This window comes from Mustela putorius, unplaced genomic scaffold, assembly GCF_011764305.1.
Source record: "Mustela putorius furo isolate JIRA1106 unplaced genomic scaffold, ASM1176430v1.1 tig00003834_pilon_pilon_pilon, whole genome shotgun sequence".
Lineage (NCBI taxonomy): Eukaryota > Metazoa > Chordata > Mammalia > Carnivora > Mustelidae > Mustela > Mustela putorius.
In genome coordinates, this window is record NW_025421987.1 from 56,581,103 (window position 1) to 56,600,881 (window position 19,779).

At 36.6% G+C, this 19,779-nt stretch overlaps 1 protein-coding gene across 14 annotated transcripts in view; it reads left to right on the forward strand.

The window, feature by feature from the left end:
- MBNL1 (muscleblind like splicing regulator 1) overlaps positions 1-19,779 on the forward strand; it is a 198,993-nt gene that overhangs the window by 79,775 nt on the left and 99,439 nt on the right. For 2 of the 14 annotated variants that reach the window (XM_045088534.1, XM_045088535.1), the window contains exon 2: positions 9,853-9,972. The exons of 11 other annotated variants lie outside the window; for them this stretch is intronic. In XM_045088534.1, the coding sequence (XP_044944469.1) occupies positions 9,967-9,972 (6 nt within the window). In that variant the 5' untranslated portion in view covers positions 9,853-9,966. Of the gene's footprint in view, positions 1-9,852; positions 9,973-12,878; positions 13,434-19,779 lie in introns of all 14 variants that reach the window. One more of the 14 variants, XM_045088536.1, reaches the window with a different exon arrangement.

A 19,779-nucleotide genomic window follows, 5' to 3' on the forward strand; every position in this document is an offset into this window, starting at 1 on the left:
TAGTTTAATAGGAAATCATTTAGTAATCACAGTTCATTAATCATATAGAAAATACTATTTTAATTGTCAACTCTTCATTCACAGAAAATGTATGTTTCCTTGAGGACTCTCATTGCCTTTCATACATTGTATTCTATTCCTTAGGAGTTCATTAATTTCAAACTTGTATTGGCTTTTGCTTTTATACAGATTCCTGTAGACAGAGCTAGCAGTTGAACCTTTTCTTTGATTTGCTTGTTATCCTCTTGAACATATAATTAGCCTCTTAATATAACTCTCTACCTGAATGGGTTGTTGAAGGCTATGGCCAGTGGTGTGCTGGAGCTGGCCCACATAAAGATCTCTTCCCAACTCTAGGTTAAGTGGTGTCATGTTGGCAGCTTGAAATTGGCGGTGGTGGGAGTATTTACATCATGGAAATTGACAGATGCCACAACTCAAGTCCTTCCCCTCCAGAGAGCTACTTAGATACTAAGGAGTGCTCACTGTTCATAGTGGGCTTCTCTTCTTTTTTTAATCGATTGGCCATGTAGAATAGCCACATAGAATTTTATTTTCAGGTATTTTCTTTCCACATTGTTTGAAACCATCAGAACATCGCTTAATATACCACTTGCTGATGGAGTGACTGAACAAGTTTTTTAGCCCTTAGGAACCACCTTGAGGTTGATGTGAGGCTGAATAAAAAATACATTTATCTCAGGGCACCTGGGTGGCTCAGTTGGTTAAGCATCTGCCTTTGACTCAGGTCAGGATCTTAGGGTAGGGTCCTGGGATTGAGCCCCACATCATTCTCCCTACTCAGCAGGGAGTCCCTCTCCCTCTGCTCCTCCCCCTGCTTCTTTTCTCTCTTATTCACTGTCTCAAACTAAGTAAAATCTTAAAAAAAAGAAACATTTGTTTCAATATATTAGCAAAATGGCTTGTGGACAGTGAGCAGTCAAAAAGTACTAGCATTTATCTCTCCATGCTTTCCTTAATTAATAGGTATTAATTAGGTATTAATTAATAGATATTTATTGATCCCTTACTAATTACTTAGCATTTTGTTGAGTCCAGTGGGTCACTGACTGAGGCCTAGTACCTGTAACGTTGAGTGTTCGTGATAGTGCCCTGTTGCGAGGAAGCTCTATTGCTTTCTAGCATAAAGTCTTTCGTCCTTTCTGTCTTTCTTCCTACAACTTTTTTTCCTTCCCTAAAATAGTTCTGTAAACTTTTTTCATATTTAGATTTAGTTTAGATATTAGCTCTACTAGGAAGCTTCTCCATACCCCAGCCCTAACCATGTTATTGTCTCTTTGTGTCTGTATTGTGCCCCATTCATATCTCTGTAACTATCTTTGGGACATAAATCATAATTATGTACCTCCCTCCATCCCTCTCGCCACCTTTGTGTTCTCACTGTTTAGTGGAATACTTGATAAGTAGTAGGCCTATTAGGAACATATGTTGAACAGTTGTTGATTGAAAGACTAGGACACAGATTTTGCTCTTGAAGACCTTATCATTTGATTGAATTAATGATACATACACAAGTGACATGAAGGTGAACAAGAAAACATTTTAATAATGATAGCTATATTTTCAGATTTTTTAAGTTTGTAATTTATTTCCATATATATAATATATATGTGTATATATATGTTTGACATAGGTTAAGTTAGTCTTTTTTCTGTTACATATAGAGATATTTATGTTCACAGATATGAATGAATTGAATTAGGTCAGCCAGATCAAATTGTAAAAAGCAAAGTCTAGTTTGTCAACTAGGCTTTGTGACTCTGGGTCAGATATATAGCAAAGTTTGGTTATTCTTCCAGGCAGTAACTCATTTTCTTTTGCTTTCTGTTTATGGTTTTTTTTTTTTTTTGAAGCTTTAAAAAATTATTATGACAATTTTTAAACATGTACAAAATTATAGAAAATACAGTGCTATTTTTGATGTATGAATCAACATTTTGTATGCTTGTATCCTGTGTGCATCAGTTATTATTTTTCCCATCTTATTTTATTACCTCAACATACCTTTAATCCCTGATGTGTTTTAAAACTGATCTCAAACATCCTATTAGTATACCTACAAGTTCTTTAGTGTGTATCTATAACAGATTATAACTTGTTTTAAATATAATTCTACTTCCAAATCTATCAAAATTGACAATAATTATATTACTTAGTACCCACTTTTTGTTCAGTTTTTACCCTATTGTTACTGCAAGAGCCTTTTTATAGGCGGAGTGATCCCATGAACATCCAAATAGGATTTGCACACTCCATTTGGATATTGTATCTTTTAAGATTCTTCTACATTATGATAATTTCTGCTTTTTTCTCCCTATGCCTTTATTTGTTGAAAAATTCAGTCATTGTCATGAAGAAGATTTGAAGTTCTAAATTTAGCAATTTAGAAGGAAACAATTTCTAATTGTTTCCTTATACAGTGATGTTTACTTTGTTCTTCCATCACCCTGATTTTCTGTAGACTAAAAATTAAACCTAGACTTGAGTTCACTTGTAATGCAATTTAATATTATTATTTATTATCTGGTGAGGATACTTCCTAGATGGTGCTCTGTATTTTTTATTGCATCACACTAAGGGGGCACAATTTCTCGTGTTCCCACTTTTAATGATGCTGAAATCTGGTACAATATATAGTTTGGATTTGTTTTCTACTTATAATGTGATGTAATTAAAAAAAATAAACACATACATGCATCTGGTTTTGGTTACTGTAACATTTGATGTCCTATATGATGAATATTAACCAAGAATGTGTTTTTTTTTTTTAAAGATTTTATTTATTTATTTGACAGAGAGAGATCATAGTAGACAGAGAGGCAGGCAGAGAGAGAGAGAGGAGGAAGCAGGCTCCCTGCTGAGCAGAGAGCCCGATTCGGGACTCGATCCCAGGACCCTGAGATCATGACCTGAGCCGAAGGCAGTGGCTTAACACACTGAGCCACCCAGGCGCCCCGAACCAAGAATGTTTTTGCTGACTTTAGAGTCCCTGGCCCTAGAGTCTGAAACAGGGACAATAAGTTAGAGGCTGGAAAGTTATTTGTGCTGCCCAAGGAAAAATGAGATGTCTCCATATAGGGCATTATATGTGACAAACAAGAAGTTTTAGTTTTTGTTATTTGAAAAAGTTAGAAGAGGGAATAATGGGGATTACCCCCAAGACTAAAAGTAAATAGGAAGATCTTATGCTATTTTAACTTAACCAAATATTTAAACATTATTTGACCTTTATTTTCAGAAAGTGAGGGTGACATTTTAGGGATGTCTTTATCTCCTGTAATTAAAGTGTGTTTTGTTAGGATTTTTAGAGGTGTTTTTGGCTTTTAGAAAATGTACGATTTCTAAAACATTGTGGCCATCTTCTTGTATGAATAGCCAGTGTAAATAGGACTAGTAAGTTACTGCTTTTCCTGTGGGATTCTATGACTAGGAGATAATGAATATAATATTGAATTTGCCAAAAAATGGACTACGTAAATCTGAGATTATGCTTAACATTTTATTAGGCATGCAATATTATGTCGTATATTTTAGATGTATTTACATAATTATTGTAATTCTAAAACTCAGATGTTTTCTCCAGGATAGAAACTCTACTCTTTACTCATCTTCATATAGTATGTAGCTACATAGCTGTTACAATTACTTAAAATTAGAGTAGAAGTCAGATTCTTGACATATAATTAAAATAATTTTTTTCAGTTGAAAATCATAAAGATGAAAAACTTTACATTCTTCTTGTCAGTCTATGCTAATACGTTTTATGATGTTGTGGAAAAGTCCTAGAAAGTGAGGGAATTTTATTTTATTTTTTTAAGAGAATTTTAAAAGAAGTGGCATTATGTTGCTTTGCTAATAGTTATCAGGAAATCTTAAAGGAGACAAAAAGCTAAGCCCTTTAATGGTGGTGTCTGATAACGAAGGATTAGACTGAATTTAGCTTTGAAGATCAACAGATGGACATTTACATTATGTCATTTGAAGGAATAGTTGCATTTTGACTTCAGGAGATAGCTTAATCTGAATGGCATAGAAGTTGACAAAAAAGTTTGCTAATATGTAAACATTGACTGTGTTAATCTGTTGAAAATGGAAGGCTAGCATCAAGGATACAGTAGTAAAATTCTAAAAGGAGTTGTTGAAAAGTAAATGTTATGCAACATGAAAAGAATATCAGGGGAAAAACTGACAGAGTAGAATAACAGGAAGATTAGTCATTTCTGCAAGGGGAAAAAAAAAGGTGGAGAGAGGGGGAAGAAATATTTTAAACAGGAATGTAGAACTGGAAGTGCCTGTGCTAAGAGACAGATACAAGCTAATTTAGGAGTGAAACTGGGCCTAAAAAAGGAATAATACTGGTTACATTTAATTATACAACATAAAGTTTATAATAACAATAAACAAAAATAAAAACAGGCAAATTTTCTATTCAGCATTAAGAGAACCCGGTACAAATAAAAGAGTACTGTTTATTCCTTAGCCGAGTTGACTTGGCTTAGGTCAGCTAGCAGTGTCAGATGTGTATAAAGAAAATGCATGTCTTTCAAAACAGACTGATTTTAATGATAAAATTAAAGCCTTCTGGATATTTTAAAATCTGTCTGCTATTTGGTTTGAAATAATTTTCCCTTTACATTTTCTTATTTGACAACTGAAGGAGTAGCAGTCTCCAAATAGTTGAAGATTTCTATAAATCCTCAAAGATAGGGGCACCTGGGTAGTTCAGTCATTAAGCCTCTGCCTTGGGCTCTGGTCATGATTTCAGGGTCCTGAGATCAAGTCCTACATCATGCTCCCTGCTCCGTGGTAAAACCTGCTTCTCCCTCTCCCACTCCCCCTGCTTATGTTGCCTCTTGCTGTCTTTCTTTCTGTCAAATAAATAAAATCATTTAAAAAAAATCCTCAAAGATATAAATTATGATTCTCTGTGCATCTTAAAAGATATGTATAACAATCCCTATAACAAAAACCAAGAAAGTGTACATTGTAAATATCACCTGTGTGTGTATGTGTGTGTGTGTAATCTCACTAGTCCCTAGTTTCTACCCAAGGTGTCAGGGACATTCTGATTTTGCTGGACAGATTTTCCAACCTCTCTGAATGTTCTTATCTGTCAAATGGGAACAGTAATATACCTGCCTCAAAGCTGAGCAATGAGGATTAACTGAACTAGTAGATGTAGCCATATACCTGACATGGAGGTGTTACTTGCCCTTTTAATTTATAATCTTGTACCCAGACATGAATCAGAGGCTTGTATGATGCATTTCCACCTAATACATGGGAAGATGGATGGTTGCAGTACAAGCTCTTACTCATACCTTGACAACTTAAACCGTGGTTTGATAGGTTACATTCGTATCCATATTTGACAAATACAAAAGGATTACTTCTCTTGGCCATTGCTCAGTAACCCCAGTAAACAATAAATTACATAAAATGTATTAAAATAAAGTAGATATGTCTAGTGTTATATAAGCATGATATCAGGACAAAATCCGCTTATTCTCCTATCAGGAAAAAAATGTTAACATTATTTAAATGCAGAAAATGGTTTATCTATATTGAAACAAAGATAACAAATCAATTCAATTTAGAAGCCCAAGACTTCTATTATTTTTTGTAACTATGTAATATATCATTCTGTGTCTTTGAATTAATAGAAATATATATATATGATCAGGTAAGCATTTCCTGTTGATTTTATTAACAAATTGCTATTTTTTCGTGGCTCATGTGCACATAACTTGCTGAGATATATTCTAACTTCAGCACAAAATTTGGTGTTACGTGAACACTAAATACTTCTAAAAAAATCTTTCTCTTTCCCATCTCATTTCTCTCTCTCTCTCCTTCTTTCTATCTTTACCCTCACAAACACAAGCACTTTACACATACGCGTTCACGTGCGCGCGCGCGCGCACACACACACACACACACACACAGTCCCTGTGCTTAATTGCTTAACTGGATAGGAAATGTTTATTTTCCAGACTACAGAAAACAAACGTTATCTCGAACACTGAAAGTCCTTCCTTTTCCTGGTTTGGAAACACTAAGTCATACTGAATTGCTTGTAGATTTTCTTTAGCTAGCGTTTAGGTTTATTTAAAGCATAAAGTTGTGAGGACAAAATGACTCAGGAATTTGTAATGCACAATTAGAGCTTTTTACTTTTAGGTCATCAGTTTATTCTTGACTGACTTGATATTAGTTAAGAATTGGTAATAACGCGTTGTTTAGTTTCAGAAGAATGTGGGTAGCTCTTGGCAGCCATACCTGTTTTAATCTAAGTATGGCCTAGGGTTGGTGCTTATTAATATGTTTCTTTCCAGATAAAGCCAAGTTCAAGGAATTAAATAAGAGAGTATACCCAGTAAGAGTTGATGAGTAAGAAGCAGCTTATGTATTTATCTACAAATATGACTTCTGTTGTTTTCTATCTTTCTGAATGTTAAGTCTCAAAAGGACCCAAGCTTGGATTTCTATGTTTTTAATTACATTGTCATTAACATCAGCAAGAAATAATAATTGTAGCTATGGTAGATAACTTGAACAGTCAGAAAAATATATGTTCATATATGTATATATTTATATTCAGATGACTGCATAAAGGCGTCCTGATCTTTCTAGCCTATTACTTAATAATGCCAAGGTCATAGAGATAATTTGTTATGCTCTATCTTATATACAAGCCTATGAGGTTACTTTGTTTTTCTAACTTGAAAGATGTCAGAATGTGTGTGTGTTTTTTAAAAGAACTTTTGAATAACTTTTGTGTTAATTTGGTGTTAACATCAAAGACAGATAAATTTAAATCTTGTTGTCAGCCAAAGAGTGAATCAAGCTTATGTGGGTACAGTGTTTAATGCCACCGCTCAAGGAATTCTGCAGAGAAGATAATTGTCTAGAAATCACGTAAAGAATTGTCATCTTCCTTCTTTGGAAACTCTTGATTTTAAAAATAATGGAGAGTAAATAGGTTAGTATGTATCACTTTGAGCTGTGCCACATGGGCACCTAAATATCTTCTTGCTAAAGGCCACCAAACAGTTGCCTTTCTTATAGCTTGTGGCTAAATTCTGAAAGAATTTAGTGAATGGTGAATTTAGAATTTAGTTATAGTGAAGATACCTTCACCATAACTGTATTTGCTCTCTGAAGTTTTCATGGTTTCTTGTTTTAATTTCTATTAGGTTAAAGCCAAAAAAGCTGAAGCTAGCCAAACTTAGTCCAGAGAGTTAGGCTTGCTGCCAGATTAAAGAAATAGGTTGGTTTCAGTATTCTTCTCTGGTTTTCCAGTCTTATGTTTGTGACCGTAGGTGCTTGATTTGAGCTAAGATGACCCAGGTGACTTTGTGTCCTCAAGCACTAATTTAAAGAAGGTCATTTCAGCTGCTGAATATTCAAGGAGGTGTCCGAGTCCAAGGTTGCTTCAGCCTGTATCTCAAGGGATGAGCCTCAGATTTCTGAGGCTTCCTTTAATCTCACAATTATTGTCTTGGTCCTGCACATAATTAAATGTATAATTAAATGTATAATTAAATGATGGGAATGAAATAGAAGTATGGCTGCCAGCAGTGGTAATCCCCTAAACAGAATGACCAGTACTGTGGTGATAATAATGTTACTGTCCTGTTAGTGCATCTGAAGACATGATACATTCGGGACAAATGTGAAAACTGAAAGTGTCCTTGACTTTTTTAAAATCTGAGAATCACGTAAAACATTTAATTCCTTAAATTAATGTTACTAAATATCATTAAGAGAAATGGATGTAGACTTCTGTATTATATAAATGGACATACTTTATGCATATTAACTTTTTGGGAAGAGACAGGAATAACATACCCTCTTCCCACCAGGGTTCCAGCCAGACCTGACATTCCTCACTCCCTTTCTTTCAGTGTAACACACCATCAGCTTTCAAGAGGCAGTGGAGGACAGGGGTAGGCATAAAACCACAACTTCAGGAGCTGTCTTTCCTGGATCCAGAGCTAACACTCGCTCCTTAGTAGCTATGTGACTGTTGACAACTCCCTTGATGCTCTGTACCTCTGATTACTCCAATATACCCCGCTAAATGCCCTGTTGGGGCGTTGTGAACCTTATAACACATGCATGTCAAGAACTTACGGAATTTCTGTGGCACACAATATGTACGATACACATGTTAGCTATTATTAAATCTTAATTTTATTTGAACACTTTCTAATGTCTATCTTGTTAAAGGCAATATACAAAGCAATGAAAACCAAAACTCATGTGACAGTTGTAGCAAAATGTTGAAGAGCTCCAGTTCTGACCAGGACAACCTGGGTCCATGTCAGTTGCGAGCTCTGTGACTTAGAACTTGTGATGGAACCTGGCTGCACCTCAGTATCCTCATTCGCAAAATGAGATAGTGATAATATCTGATCTGGGGTTGCCGTGAAGATTAAATGGGATGACGCATTTAAAGCACTAAGAACAGTGCCTGGCACTTTGTGAGCATTCAGTCAGTGTCAGTGATTGTTTCTGTTATTACTTTGATGATGAAGTGAACATGAAAAGTATTAATATACAAGAAACATTACATACTAAGATTCTGTGTATGTAGGGTTTCCATTTTGCTAATGAGAATTGGTATTCTCTGCTAGGCAGGGAACAATGTTCCTGTGCTCGGTATTTATGACTCTTCACAGTTATTCTCTAATAAGTAAATAGTATTTACATATTAGGAAAATAGTAATCTGCATTATACTCATCCTTGATTGAACTATTTAAATTTGTTTTGAGCTATTTAAATTTAAATTTATTTTTATTTATTTATTTATTTTTAAGATTTTATTTATTTATTTGACACAGAGAAAGAGATCACAAGCAGGCAGACAGGCAGGTGGGGGGTGGGTGGGGGGCAGGCTCCCTGCTGAGCAGAGAGCCCTATGCGGGGCTCCATCTCAGTACCCTGAGACCATGACCTGAGCCAAAGGCAGAGGCTTAACCCACTGAGCCACCCAGGTGTCCCTTGAACTACTTAAATTTTTAAAAAATCTCTAGATACTCTTCCTATCTATAGGATTTTAGGTCTGGATAAATCAGTTCAGTAAAGGAAATGCTTTGTTAATGACGTTACCTGTCCACTCTGTTGTGCAGCCGTATTCTAGCCACTCATTAAATTGAACAGTACTGGAAGGAAAAGTAACTCATCAGTAACATCAAAATGGGAATAGAATATAATAGCAAAGAAGTCATTGTTCCTTCTGTAAAATAAAGATCGTAAGACCTGATATTTCTCCATCTGTTGGGAGTGTTGTAAAGATTATGAAAACAGTGTTTGCAAAAAGTGACTCTGTGCCAAGAAGGCAGATAGAACATTAGGAAAGAAGTGACCAATATTGCATGATGGCATTTATTTTATATGGTAACATCCTTTCTTTCATTAACAGGACATTTTAGAGCAATCCACCTGCTTATTAGGAGTAAGGAGTGCGAATGAATTCTTAAGAGGGTTCATCACAGCTACCTTTTAATAAAGTAAACCTTTAAGAACATGTTTTCCATAGAATTAGAAGCTTAGAATTTCATAGTGACAGTATACTTATCACCTTGTTTTGGGAGCAGATTTTAAGCATGATCACAGGAAAACACCTGTTTTGACACTCTGGGAAAGGTGCAAACATATGGGTAAACTCTGTCTAGGTGTAGAATAAACAAGAGTGCTTTGGCTAGCATCCTGCAAGGAGTTGGGTCTAAATGGTCTGCTCCAGCTTCTGCTGCTGCTGCTGCTGCTAATACTGCTGGGAAGGAAAAGTGGCTGACCTGGCATATCCTTTACTCTTGGTGCTGCAGCAGTCACTCAGGAAGTGTTGTTTAAGGGGAACCTTCTGGATCCTTTTCATGGCACCATGGCAAGAAGAAGCCGTATCTTATCTATTGAAGATAAAGCATGGAGTTGGCTAATGGATGCTGGTGAGTGAATAAGGCAAATGGGGAGCCAGTTCACAAAGATATCTTCTGGGAAGGGCTGATCTCTCCAGGACTGACATGGCGCCCGCTGGAAAATGGCCTCTGATAATCTGAACGTCAGAATATCGTTTTGGAGGGGAGTCACAGTTTCCACACTTGTGACCTGATCTGTGATCTTACATATATTCCATAAATGAAGTTCATATGCATTCCTAGCTTACGACTTGAAGATACTAATCCTGAAGGTTGTTAGGTACCTCAATCCATGGAACACAGCTTCCATTGTAATTTCCACTATTTTTTACTCTTGTTTTTCATTTGATCCACAATGATCTAAAAAAAAAAAAAAAAAAGACTTTTTAGTATATGAAAGCAATTTTTCCTCCTTTCCATTTTAAATGATCATCTCCTTTTTTAAACAGCAATAGAGTATAGAATTTTAACTTAAGAAACTATTTAGTATGCATAATTCTTGCCAGGAATATTCTTTTCAATTTAAGATAATTATGTAAGCAGTTTAGTAAGATATTGGATATGTTAGTCAGATAGTTGCATAGGATGGGTCTTTGACATTGCTAATATATTTATGTACCAATTCAAGGTAGTTCCTTGAGCAAGTTTCTCTGTAGGTAAAATGAGTAATTTCAATGAGCTATCTCACCTTTTCTCACTCTAAAACTTTATTTTCCCATTTTGACAAAGCCTACCATATGAGTTAAAAAATATATATCTTCCCTTTTATAATTTAGAACACACATGGATATTACCAATTAATAGTTCAGCTGTGTCTTTCATTAAAAGATTAGAAGATCTATACATATAGATGTAAGATATAGACATAAGTTTTCTACAAAGTTGTAGACCGAATTTTCCTAGATAATCTCTGCTTAATAGGTATTGCATAAAAAAGGTAGACAATCAAGTTTAGCAATTTATGGCAGCATGACAAACCATGCAGGAAGATAACTGTGGAACTTTTAAGAAATTTATTTGACCACACCCCCCCATCCCTGTACACACACACTTTTTTGAGGTGTGCCTTCTCCCCTGTGGTAGCACCATTCAGCCAATGAGTTGTTATTGAGCACCTGCTATGTTTTCAGGCTAAGTACAGGGATATGATTGTTTGCACATTTGTCAGAAATTTCTCTCCTTGTGTTGCTTAACAACAGGGAAACACTAATTTAGATTATATGGTCTTATTACCTTAGTAGGCTCATTAAGTAGCAATTGAATGTATATTTTTAAATAGCCAGTAAGGATTTTTTGTTTCCACTGAAAATAATCCTGAGACAGCATATATTCTAAAGAGCTCTCTAAATGCATACATGCTGCTGTGTCACATTTGGTGACATTTACTCACTTTTTGGTACTCTTACACATTGTTTTAGTTTTTGTTGGTTTGATGGTTGAAACTGATGTTTGTGAGTGGGACTGACAGCGTAGGTCAAAAACCGACTGTAATTGGTTTTCTATATTTTATTCGAAATCAGACTATTAGTTTTTTTTTTTTTTTAAGTCCAAACTTCCATTTGGTTTCTACCATAGGGGCTCACAAAGTCTTTTCTTATCCAAACCTATCCTATTGAAATGACTGTGTTTGAAAATACTAAGTTTTAGTTCAACATCTAGACTTAGGTACTGTTTATACAATAAAATTATTTCTAAAGGGAAATTCAGATTCAACACCCCCTTCCCTTATCAATTCTTAGTTCTCTTAAATTTAAAGTACTAGCTACCTGGGAAGTGCTTACTATTACGTAGTGTAAGGGCTATTCCATTTTATAAGAGTGATGGACCCTTCGTGCCTTATGGGTATAAGTAAATTTGCCCAGCAAGAGCTGCTTTGATTGTCATTTATTAACTGTATATCTGTATCACTTTTTATCTATATGGTGAGGGATGGGAATCCACCTTTCCTAATACAAGCTGATTGCAGCCTTTTGATTCCAAGTAAAGATTATTATTCATATTTTCGTAACTTGGATTTTAAATCTCACACACAGAGCTGCCATCAACCGGCAGATTTTCTTCTCATTTAACTATGAAGCAAGCAGAAGACAGCACCCATGGTTAATTTATTTCTAGTCTTGAAAAAAAAAGAAAAAGAAAATGATCATTCCCAAGTAAAGCTGATTTTTTTTTTTTTTTGGCACATATTAGGAATTATTAAAGTTCTGTCAGAATTTATATTTCCTTTTTGGCTTGATTTTATCCAGCTCCTTAAAGCAAAATTGCCTTAGGTTCTGTCTCTTGTACCTGTTGGATAGTTAATACTCAGTGGGCTCCTCCAGGTGAGCTCCTGAGGGCTTGTGAGCCGTTGAGCTGTGAACGGTGGTTAACATGCTAGAAGGAGCTATCTGGAAAACATGGTATTATGAAGTCCAGTTTCAGGAGAGTCTTAATGAGCTGTTTAGCTGACTGTACATTAACACCTAGTACGTTAGTTCCATTTTCCTGACTTCCTCCTGTTTTCTTATTGTCTTTTCTTCTGTGTCTTCCTCTTCTAATTTCAGAATGCTCTTTGCCCACTTGCTTCTTTTTCTTCATTTTCTTGTTTTCTTATCTGATTGAATTCCTCAGTCTTCCCAATCTGGTCAGAGTAGAAAGAGATATATTTGATAAAGTATTCATTGTTCTTATTGAAAAAGCAATTTTCATGATTTCTCAAGTTAGAAATCAGCTCAGTTTAACACTTCTATTACATTTTCTCCTCTAATAATGGACAGCTTTACCTTTTAATTTCCCTTGCCTTGTGAATTAGCACCCTGTGGTTTTCTGTATTTGTAAATTTTCTTAATATGAATGTGATGGTGACAGGATTTAGGCATTTTTATGTCACATGTTAGATTTTTAAGCTTAAATACAGTAGGCGTACTGTAATATGTCTTCCTTACTTTTCTTTCTAGAACTAGAGCTCCGTATCCCTCCCCCAACTGTGTTTTTGGCTCTCTTATGGGATGCTAGAATGGCCTGTCTCCATGTATTTCGTTGCATTTCGCCATTGCTTCTTGTGTTCTGTCGGGGAATTTTGGTGATTCTTTTCAAGCGCTACCTGAGCTCTGTGCTAGTTGTTCCGTTACCCCAGGGTCTTGTGCTGTGCGGTCATGTCTCCACTTCCTCCGCCCTGTCCATTGACAGAGCCTGGGTTCCCTGATGGCTGCCTCTGTACCCTTGTGAGGGCAGGAATATTCCTCCCCCTGCTGCTACAATTGAGCACGTGCTGGGTACCATGTTGCCCTCTACACTTGCTTTCAGTTGTTAAGGCTTCCCAAGCTTTGGCTGTGGCTCAGTGATCCTGCTGTCAAAACCCTGAAGCTCTTCTAGCCTCGACACTCAGTGGTAGCAGCAGGTGTTGGGATTTCTCCAAGCCCCTAAGACCCTGGGAGCAAGAGAATGGCCGTTTGACATAGACCTCAGGACTTTTCAAAGCACCAAGAAACATCTACGGAAGATATGTAAAGGTAAGACTCTGATTTCTCGAGGAAGCTGTTCTAGAAGCTAGAAACGTATAGCCGTGGATTTAATGTGAACTAAAGAGCTAAAGAATGTCCTTGGGGAACTCTGCTTGATGATGAAGCCAGCATATGAGTTTTAGCTTGGGTAACTACTTTTAGGAATTGGGTCTTTTAGGAATTGGGTCTGATGTTAACATTTCTAACCTATTTTATTTATATTAAATTTAGATCGAATAGATTTTTAAAAGTATTTTTTCCATTCTTTGGATCGGAATCTATGAAGCACTTCTTTCCTTCTTCACAATCTGTATTGTGTATCCAGCAAGAGAAATCTCGAGAATGAAAACAGTTAAAACAGTCAAAAATAAATTAGAAGTTATTCATGTTTCCAAAAGCCTTTATTTTATTTACCTGTTAATTTTCAAAACCAGAAACATTCAATTATTATACCCTTAAATTCTTTAAACTTGAATTTCTAAAGCCATAATTAATTCAAAAGGAAGGGGAAGAGCTGCTTAGATCTTGGTAGTGCAAGGGTATGTTATTGTCCTTTGTCAAATATCACTGCTTAGCATTCTAAATGTAGCAGTCTCTTTTCTTTAGGCCTTTATTTTCATTTTTTAAAAGGGACTGATTCCCTGCCCCTAATTTTTTGGAAAAAAAATCACTCCATGTGGGTGTAAATAACCTGGATGAAAGGTGTTGGGGGGGTGGGTGTGGAGGAGAGAGCTCACCAGCATCTTGGAGTAAACAACACAGATCATCTCTTCAGCATTATTTATAACCCTTTATTCTTTACCCTGCCTCATTCATAAGCATTAATCTGTGAAGTGAGGTTAAAGCAGCTCTTCTAGTGTGAGATCTTCAGTGGCCTTACTCTCCATTTATGTCTCTTTTTTTCTTTTGTTTTCTTTTCCATATGGACTCAATCTGTTAATGGATTCCCTGTAGTTGGAATTCAGGCTATTAGCTGTCACACTGAAACTCCTTCATTTCAATAACTAAATCGGTAACTGAGGTTTTAAAAATGAAAAAGAAGAATGTTTACGAAATAGCTGTACAAAATGAAGAATCAAGCTCCTCTTTGATAGTGCTTATTTAGGATGCTTATTTTTAAAACTAAAAGAGGTGCAACAAAGTATTTATTTACACTTGAAAATATCCCAATTTTATTTCCTCTAGACCTCAAGAGTATAAGTGAATGGAATGTTTTGAAGTCTTTCTAGTGCGTTAAATTGGATAATTGATTTCATATGTAAAAACAGAAAAGGAAAGCTGTAATGTTTTAATTCTTATATTATTTATAATGAGTTTACTGTTTTTGAAAATGTAAGGCACAGTCTTAAGCCAAGAGTTTGCATTATTCTCAGGTTGGCTTACAAACCATGTTTCCGTTTTCTGTTTATTTAGAATTCTTCTATTCCTCTAGGACAAGAATTGAAACTGTGTTATAGATTATTTATTATGTTAATCATATATTTAATATAATTAAATATGGAGATAGAGAAATTGACATTAGGCATTTACAAAATTATTTTATTTTTTACATTTTTAAAATATTCTATTTATTTCTTTGACAGAAAGAGACACAGCAAGAGAGGGAACACAAGCAGGGGGAGTGGGAGAGGGAGAGGCAGGCTTCCTGCTGAGTGAGGAGCCCCATGCGGGGCTCGATCCCAGGACCCTTGGATCATGATCTGAGCCAAAGGCAGACACTTAACGACCACCCAGGCTCCCCTTACAAAATTATCTTAAAACTTTAAAATTACTTAAAATATTTTTAACAGAACATAATGAATTAGTGGTATCCACTGTGTTTAATGTTTAAGGGACAAGATAGCTTCACAAGGTAACTTCACATAAGCTGAACTCAGTACAGTAATATTTAGACTTTAGTGATTTCTTTTTTAGGATGTACAAAAAAGGTACATGATACAAAATATTGGTGCCATGAAGCTCTTAGCCACTACCTGAATAGAAAAATCTATTGAATAAATAATGGAATGACCCTTTTGCAGATAAGGAAACAGAGGACTGCTAATTCACAGTTTTTAAGCCCAGAGCCAAGACCAAAATGCAAATCACTGAATTCCAATCCAGTTCACTTGCCTCTCCGTGATTCTGTTTGGACGGTGTGGTCCATTCGAGTGGCCATCTTGTTTGTGTCTTCAGGGCAATGAATAGACTCTAGGAATTAAAGTGATTTCATGCAGCATCAGCTGTGTCTGATCATGACCGATAAACACGGGCTCACTCCCACAGTGTAGCCCGATTGAGGCCTTTAGAATTGCCCTTTTATGTCTGCCTTGTTTAGTGTGGCTTTCCTTATATGAGGATTTTGGGAAAAGTACGCAAAAGAATCATTAAAATGTTTTTGTTTGAAGGGAGTATTGAACTTCTGGCATGCCATTTATTTTAGTTTACGATCCTAGTTTATGACAGGTTTCTGAAAATTTAAGTTCTTAAAATTGAAAAGATTAGGCCCATGTGTATATGTAGGCAGTTCATTTTCTGTTTCTAAGCAAAAAATTTTAATTGATTTCCATTGTTTCCAAAGTTGAAAAAATCCCTCAGCTTGCATCTTTAAAGATGTCTGTTTACTTGTGATATGAAAGTGGAAAGAGTGCACATTCTCAGTGCTACAATAATTATATGTATGTGAAATTATATGGTGTATTTATTAACTAAGTGTCTGGTTGCCTGACTTAGAATTATTACTTCAAAATCCAAATTCTCCCTGACTTGAGTGGATACCTGTCATCATTTAATAGGGCCTTGCCCAGCCTCCTTTAATGTGATTTTTTTAGGAGGTATAATTGTAATCCAGTCCCCTTGAGTGATGCCCAAGATAGACTCAAGACCCAGTACAGACCTAAGAGAAAAACCAAGAATGTAAACTCTGAATGCTCTTTTTTAGGAAGTTCAATTTATAAAATAGCTGGAATACTTTTGGGATAGATTTTTTTTTTTTTAAGATTTTATTTATTTGCCAGAGAGAGAGAGAGTACACACAAGCAGGCAGAGAGGTAGGCAGAGGCAGCGAGAGAAGCAGACTCCCCTCGGAGCAAGGAGTCCGATGAGGGACTCGATTCCAGGACCCCAGGATCACGACCTGAGCCGAAGGCAGCAGCTTAACCAACTGAGTCACCTAGGCGTCCCTTGGGATAGAAATTTATAACACTTATTTCAGAAACAACAACAACAACAACAACAACAACAACAAAGTACTTGTTCATTGTAAGTCTTCGAAGTCATAGGCTAGTTCTCCAAATAAGGTTCTTAATGTCCATCGTAACGATCCCTGAGTATTCATTTCTGCCATCCCTCAACTCAGAAGACTGGTACCTCTCAGTGTACACTGTTTACTCTTTCCTGTGTATTCCTGTCCTTTCTTGGGGAGAATGAGAACTCTCCGGACTGATGGACAATGAGCAGAGGTCCTAATTAGTTGTAACCCCTGGCTCTGAATGCTAGGACCCCAGTGCGGTCCTCCCTTTGTCATGGCATAGTGCCATCAAGATGCTTTGACTCGAGCCTCCTTCCAGCTCAGTCTGGACTACTTTTCACCCACTGGCTCTTTGACCTTAGAGAAAAAGGCTGCTTACTCTCTCAGTCATAGTCTCACATGCTCTAAAATATGAAGAATATTATCTCCTTGTCAGGGTTTTTGTGAAGATTTAATTTAATTTAATGAGGCAGTGTATGCCAAGCACTTAGCGCAGTGGCTAGCATATAGAAAATAGCCAACAAATTGGTCATGCTATTATGTGATTTTCCCAAGGTCACACAACTATACAGTGATTGAGTCAGAATTCAGACCAAAATCTGCCTGCTGGGGAAAACCAAATGAAAAAGGAACATGTATGTTCTCCGTGCACAGTAGCAACAATGTGAAGCAAAACCTTATCCTGTCTCTGAGCTCTGACCCTGCTTCCATGTGTACTCATAGCTTTTATGATGCATAAATCATGATGTCATGTATGCTGATGAGGAAAGTAGCCTAGTTTAGTGGTTTTGAGTCAACTCTAGAGGTAGAGCCTTCAAGGATTGGAATTGCAGCTCTGCCACATGCCAGCTTGTGATATTAGGTAAATTACATAACCTTTTACAATTCTTCATCTGTATATGAAACTAATAATAGCATCTGTTGTATTGCATTATCGTGGACAGTAGATGATGGAAATTAAAGAGCACCTCTAGTAAGTGACTTTTATTAATAATTGATAGATTTGGAATTATTTATTAAAAATAAAGTATGTTCACAGAATGAAATGCGTGGATGGGGAAAATCAGAAACCCAGACAGTATTAGATAGGGACAGGATCTTGGGGACTAGATGCCCTTCCATTCTCCAAGAATCTATATGCTTTCCCCATCAAAAGACATTTTACCTCAGTGGCAGGTCAGTGGAGAAAGGGGGGGGGGGAAGATATCGAAGATCAGAACTGACCCAGACATGGAGTGGTGGTTCCATCCAGAAGGTAGGTGAACTTCTGTCCGTCTGGGTTGATGACAAGGACTGGCATCGATGTCACCAGATGATGAGAATAGTCCCAGTTAAGCACATGGTAGGATTATCATTCTTGTTGTCTTTCTTTTTGAAGCAGAACCCAGACCAGCAGCTGGGGCTCTAGTCCTGGGGAGAGTGAGTTAACCTGGGCTAAGTTGGAGTGTCAATGTTTAACCTTGAATGCTAGTCAGATCTAGGACTTTCCTTGCTAGATTCTCAACTTTGTGAGGTCAGGGATTTCATTCTACTTGTTTGCGGTGTTTTACTTAGGGTCTGGGAAACTTTTTCCCAGACCCTAAGTAAAAAAGCATGCCCTTTTTGCATGCTTGATAAGTAAGAGAAGAACTCATTTAAGGATATTGTGGCCACCAAAGGGATAGGAAAGCCGGGCTGCCATGAAGGAAGGGCAGGGTGCCTGGGGCTCCCTTAGAGACAGGGAAGGGTTAAGGCAGATTCAGGGTTAAGGCAGTACCTATTCTTTGTAGTGACTGATTTAGGGACCTGGCCAAATGGAAACCATCAGTGCAGCCTGATTAATGAATGTAGGAATAAAGTATTGTGAGTTTTAAAAACTTTTCAAGAGTTTAGAGAAAAGAACTTTAAGGAATCAAAATCTATTAGAATCCATTTACAGCTTTTCATACAATTAAAAATGGTATTTCTAGCTTTAAAAGCTCAATTTTGGTGCCAGACACTTGAGGAAAAAAGTATCATACATCCTTGATTTTATATATATATATATATATATATATATATATATATAACCTCACATAAAGAAGTCATCAAAATACAGTTTTTAAATATGTACTGTCATGAAGTGGTGTTTTGTAATACGTGGACATAAAGTGAAGAGCTTATGCAGATGATGTGGGAAGTCAGAGTGTAAATCTAGAAGGTGAACGATTTCAAAAACATTGAGACTTTTTAACTACAAATTTGCTTCCTCTTGTGATGTATACTCCCCCCAAATAATAAGATGAAAGCATCTTTCCTGGGTGCCTGAGTGGCTCAGTGGGTTAAAGCCTCTGCCTTCGACTCAGGTCATGGTCTCAGGGTCCTGGGATCGAGCCCCACATAGGACTCCCTGCTCAGCGGGGAGCCTGCTTCCTCCTCACTCTCTGCCTGCCTCTCTGCCTACTTGTGATCTCTGTCAAATAAATAAATAAAATCTTAAAAAAAAAAAGCATCTTTCCATTAAAGTCTGTTTTGAAAACATGAAACACAATAAAAAGAAAAAAATTAACTATGCTTAGTGTTAAAACTAACCTTTTTTGTTGATATTGAAGTTGCTATACAGGTGTTTTTGGGTAATCGGAACAGGTCTTGCTCTTACTTGGCATAGTAAATGGTAGATACATTAGCTCCTTGCAGTCAAGGCCGAAATACTCTGTGCTGGCACCTGAAGGACGGTTGTTTAGAAAACTTCAACTGAGAGTTAAAATCACACCAAATGTTTCTGTGAACATTTGTGTCTCCTTAATTTGAAAAAGACCATATGTTACAGTCGTGCTTCTATAATATTAAGATAGTGTGGAACGCTCCCTAGTATCTCAAGAGCAAACTCTTGAATCACGTGCTAAGTCATTGCACATTTAAAAATTTTTGCTTTGCAAAATACACATCAATGTGTAGGTAAACAAAAAATTGAGTCCAAAGTGGCAAAATCACCACTAACAGGTGTTTTTCTTTTCCGATGTGACTGTAAACTGGACCCCTCCCTCTAGTTCTCCCTCTCTTCCCGTTCTCTCTCTCTGTATGCGTAGAGATGGAAATGCACACACACAGTCTTCTGCTTTTGCCATAAAAGATTTACACCAGAACAGCAATCGCATGTTAACTCAC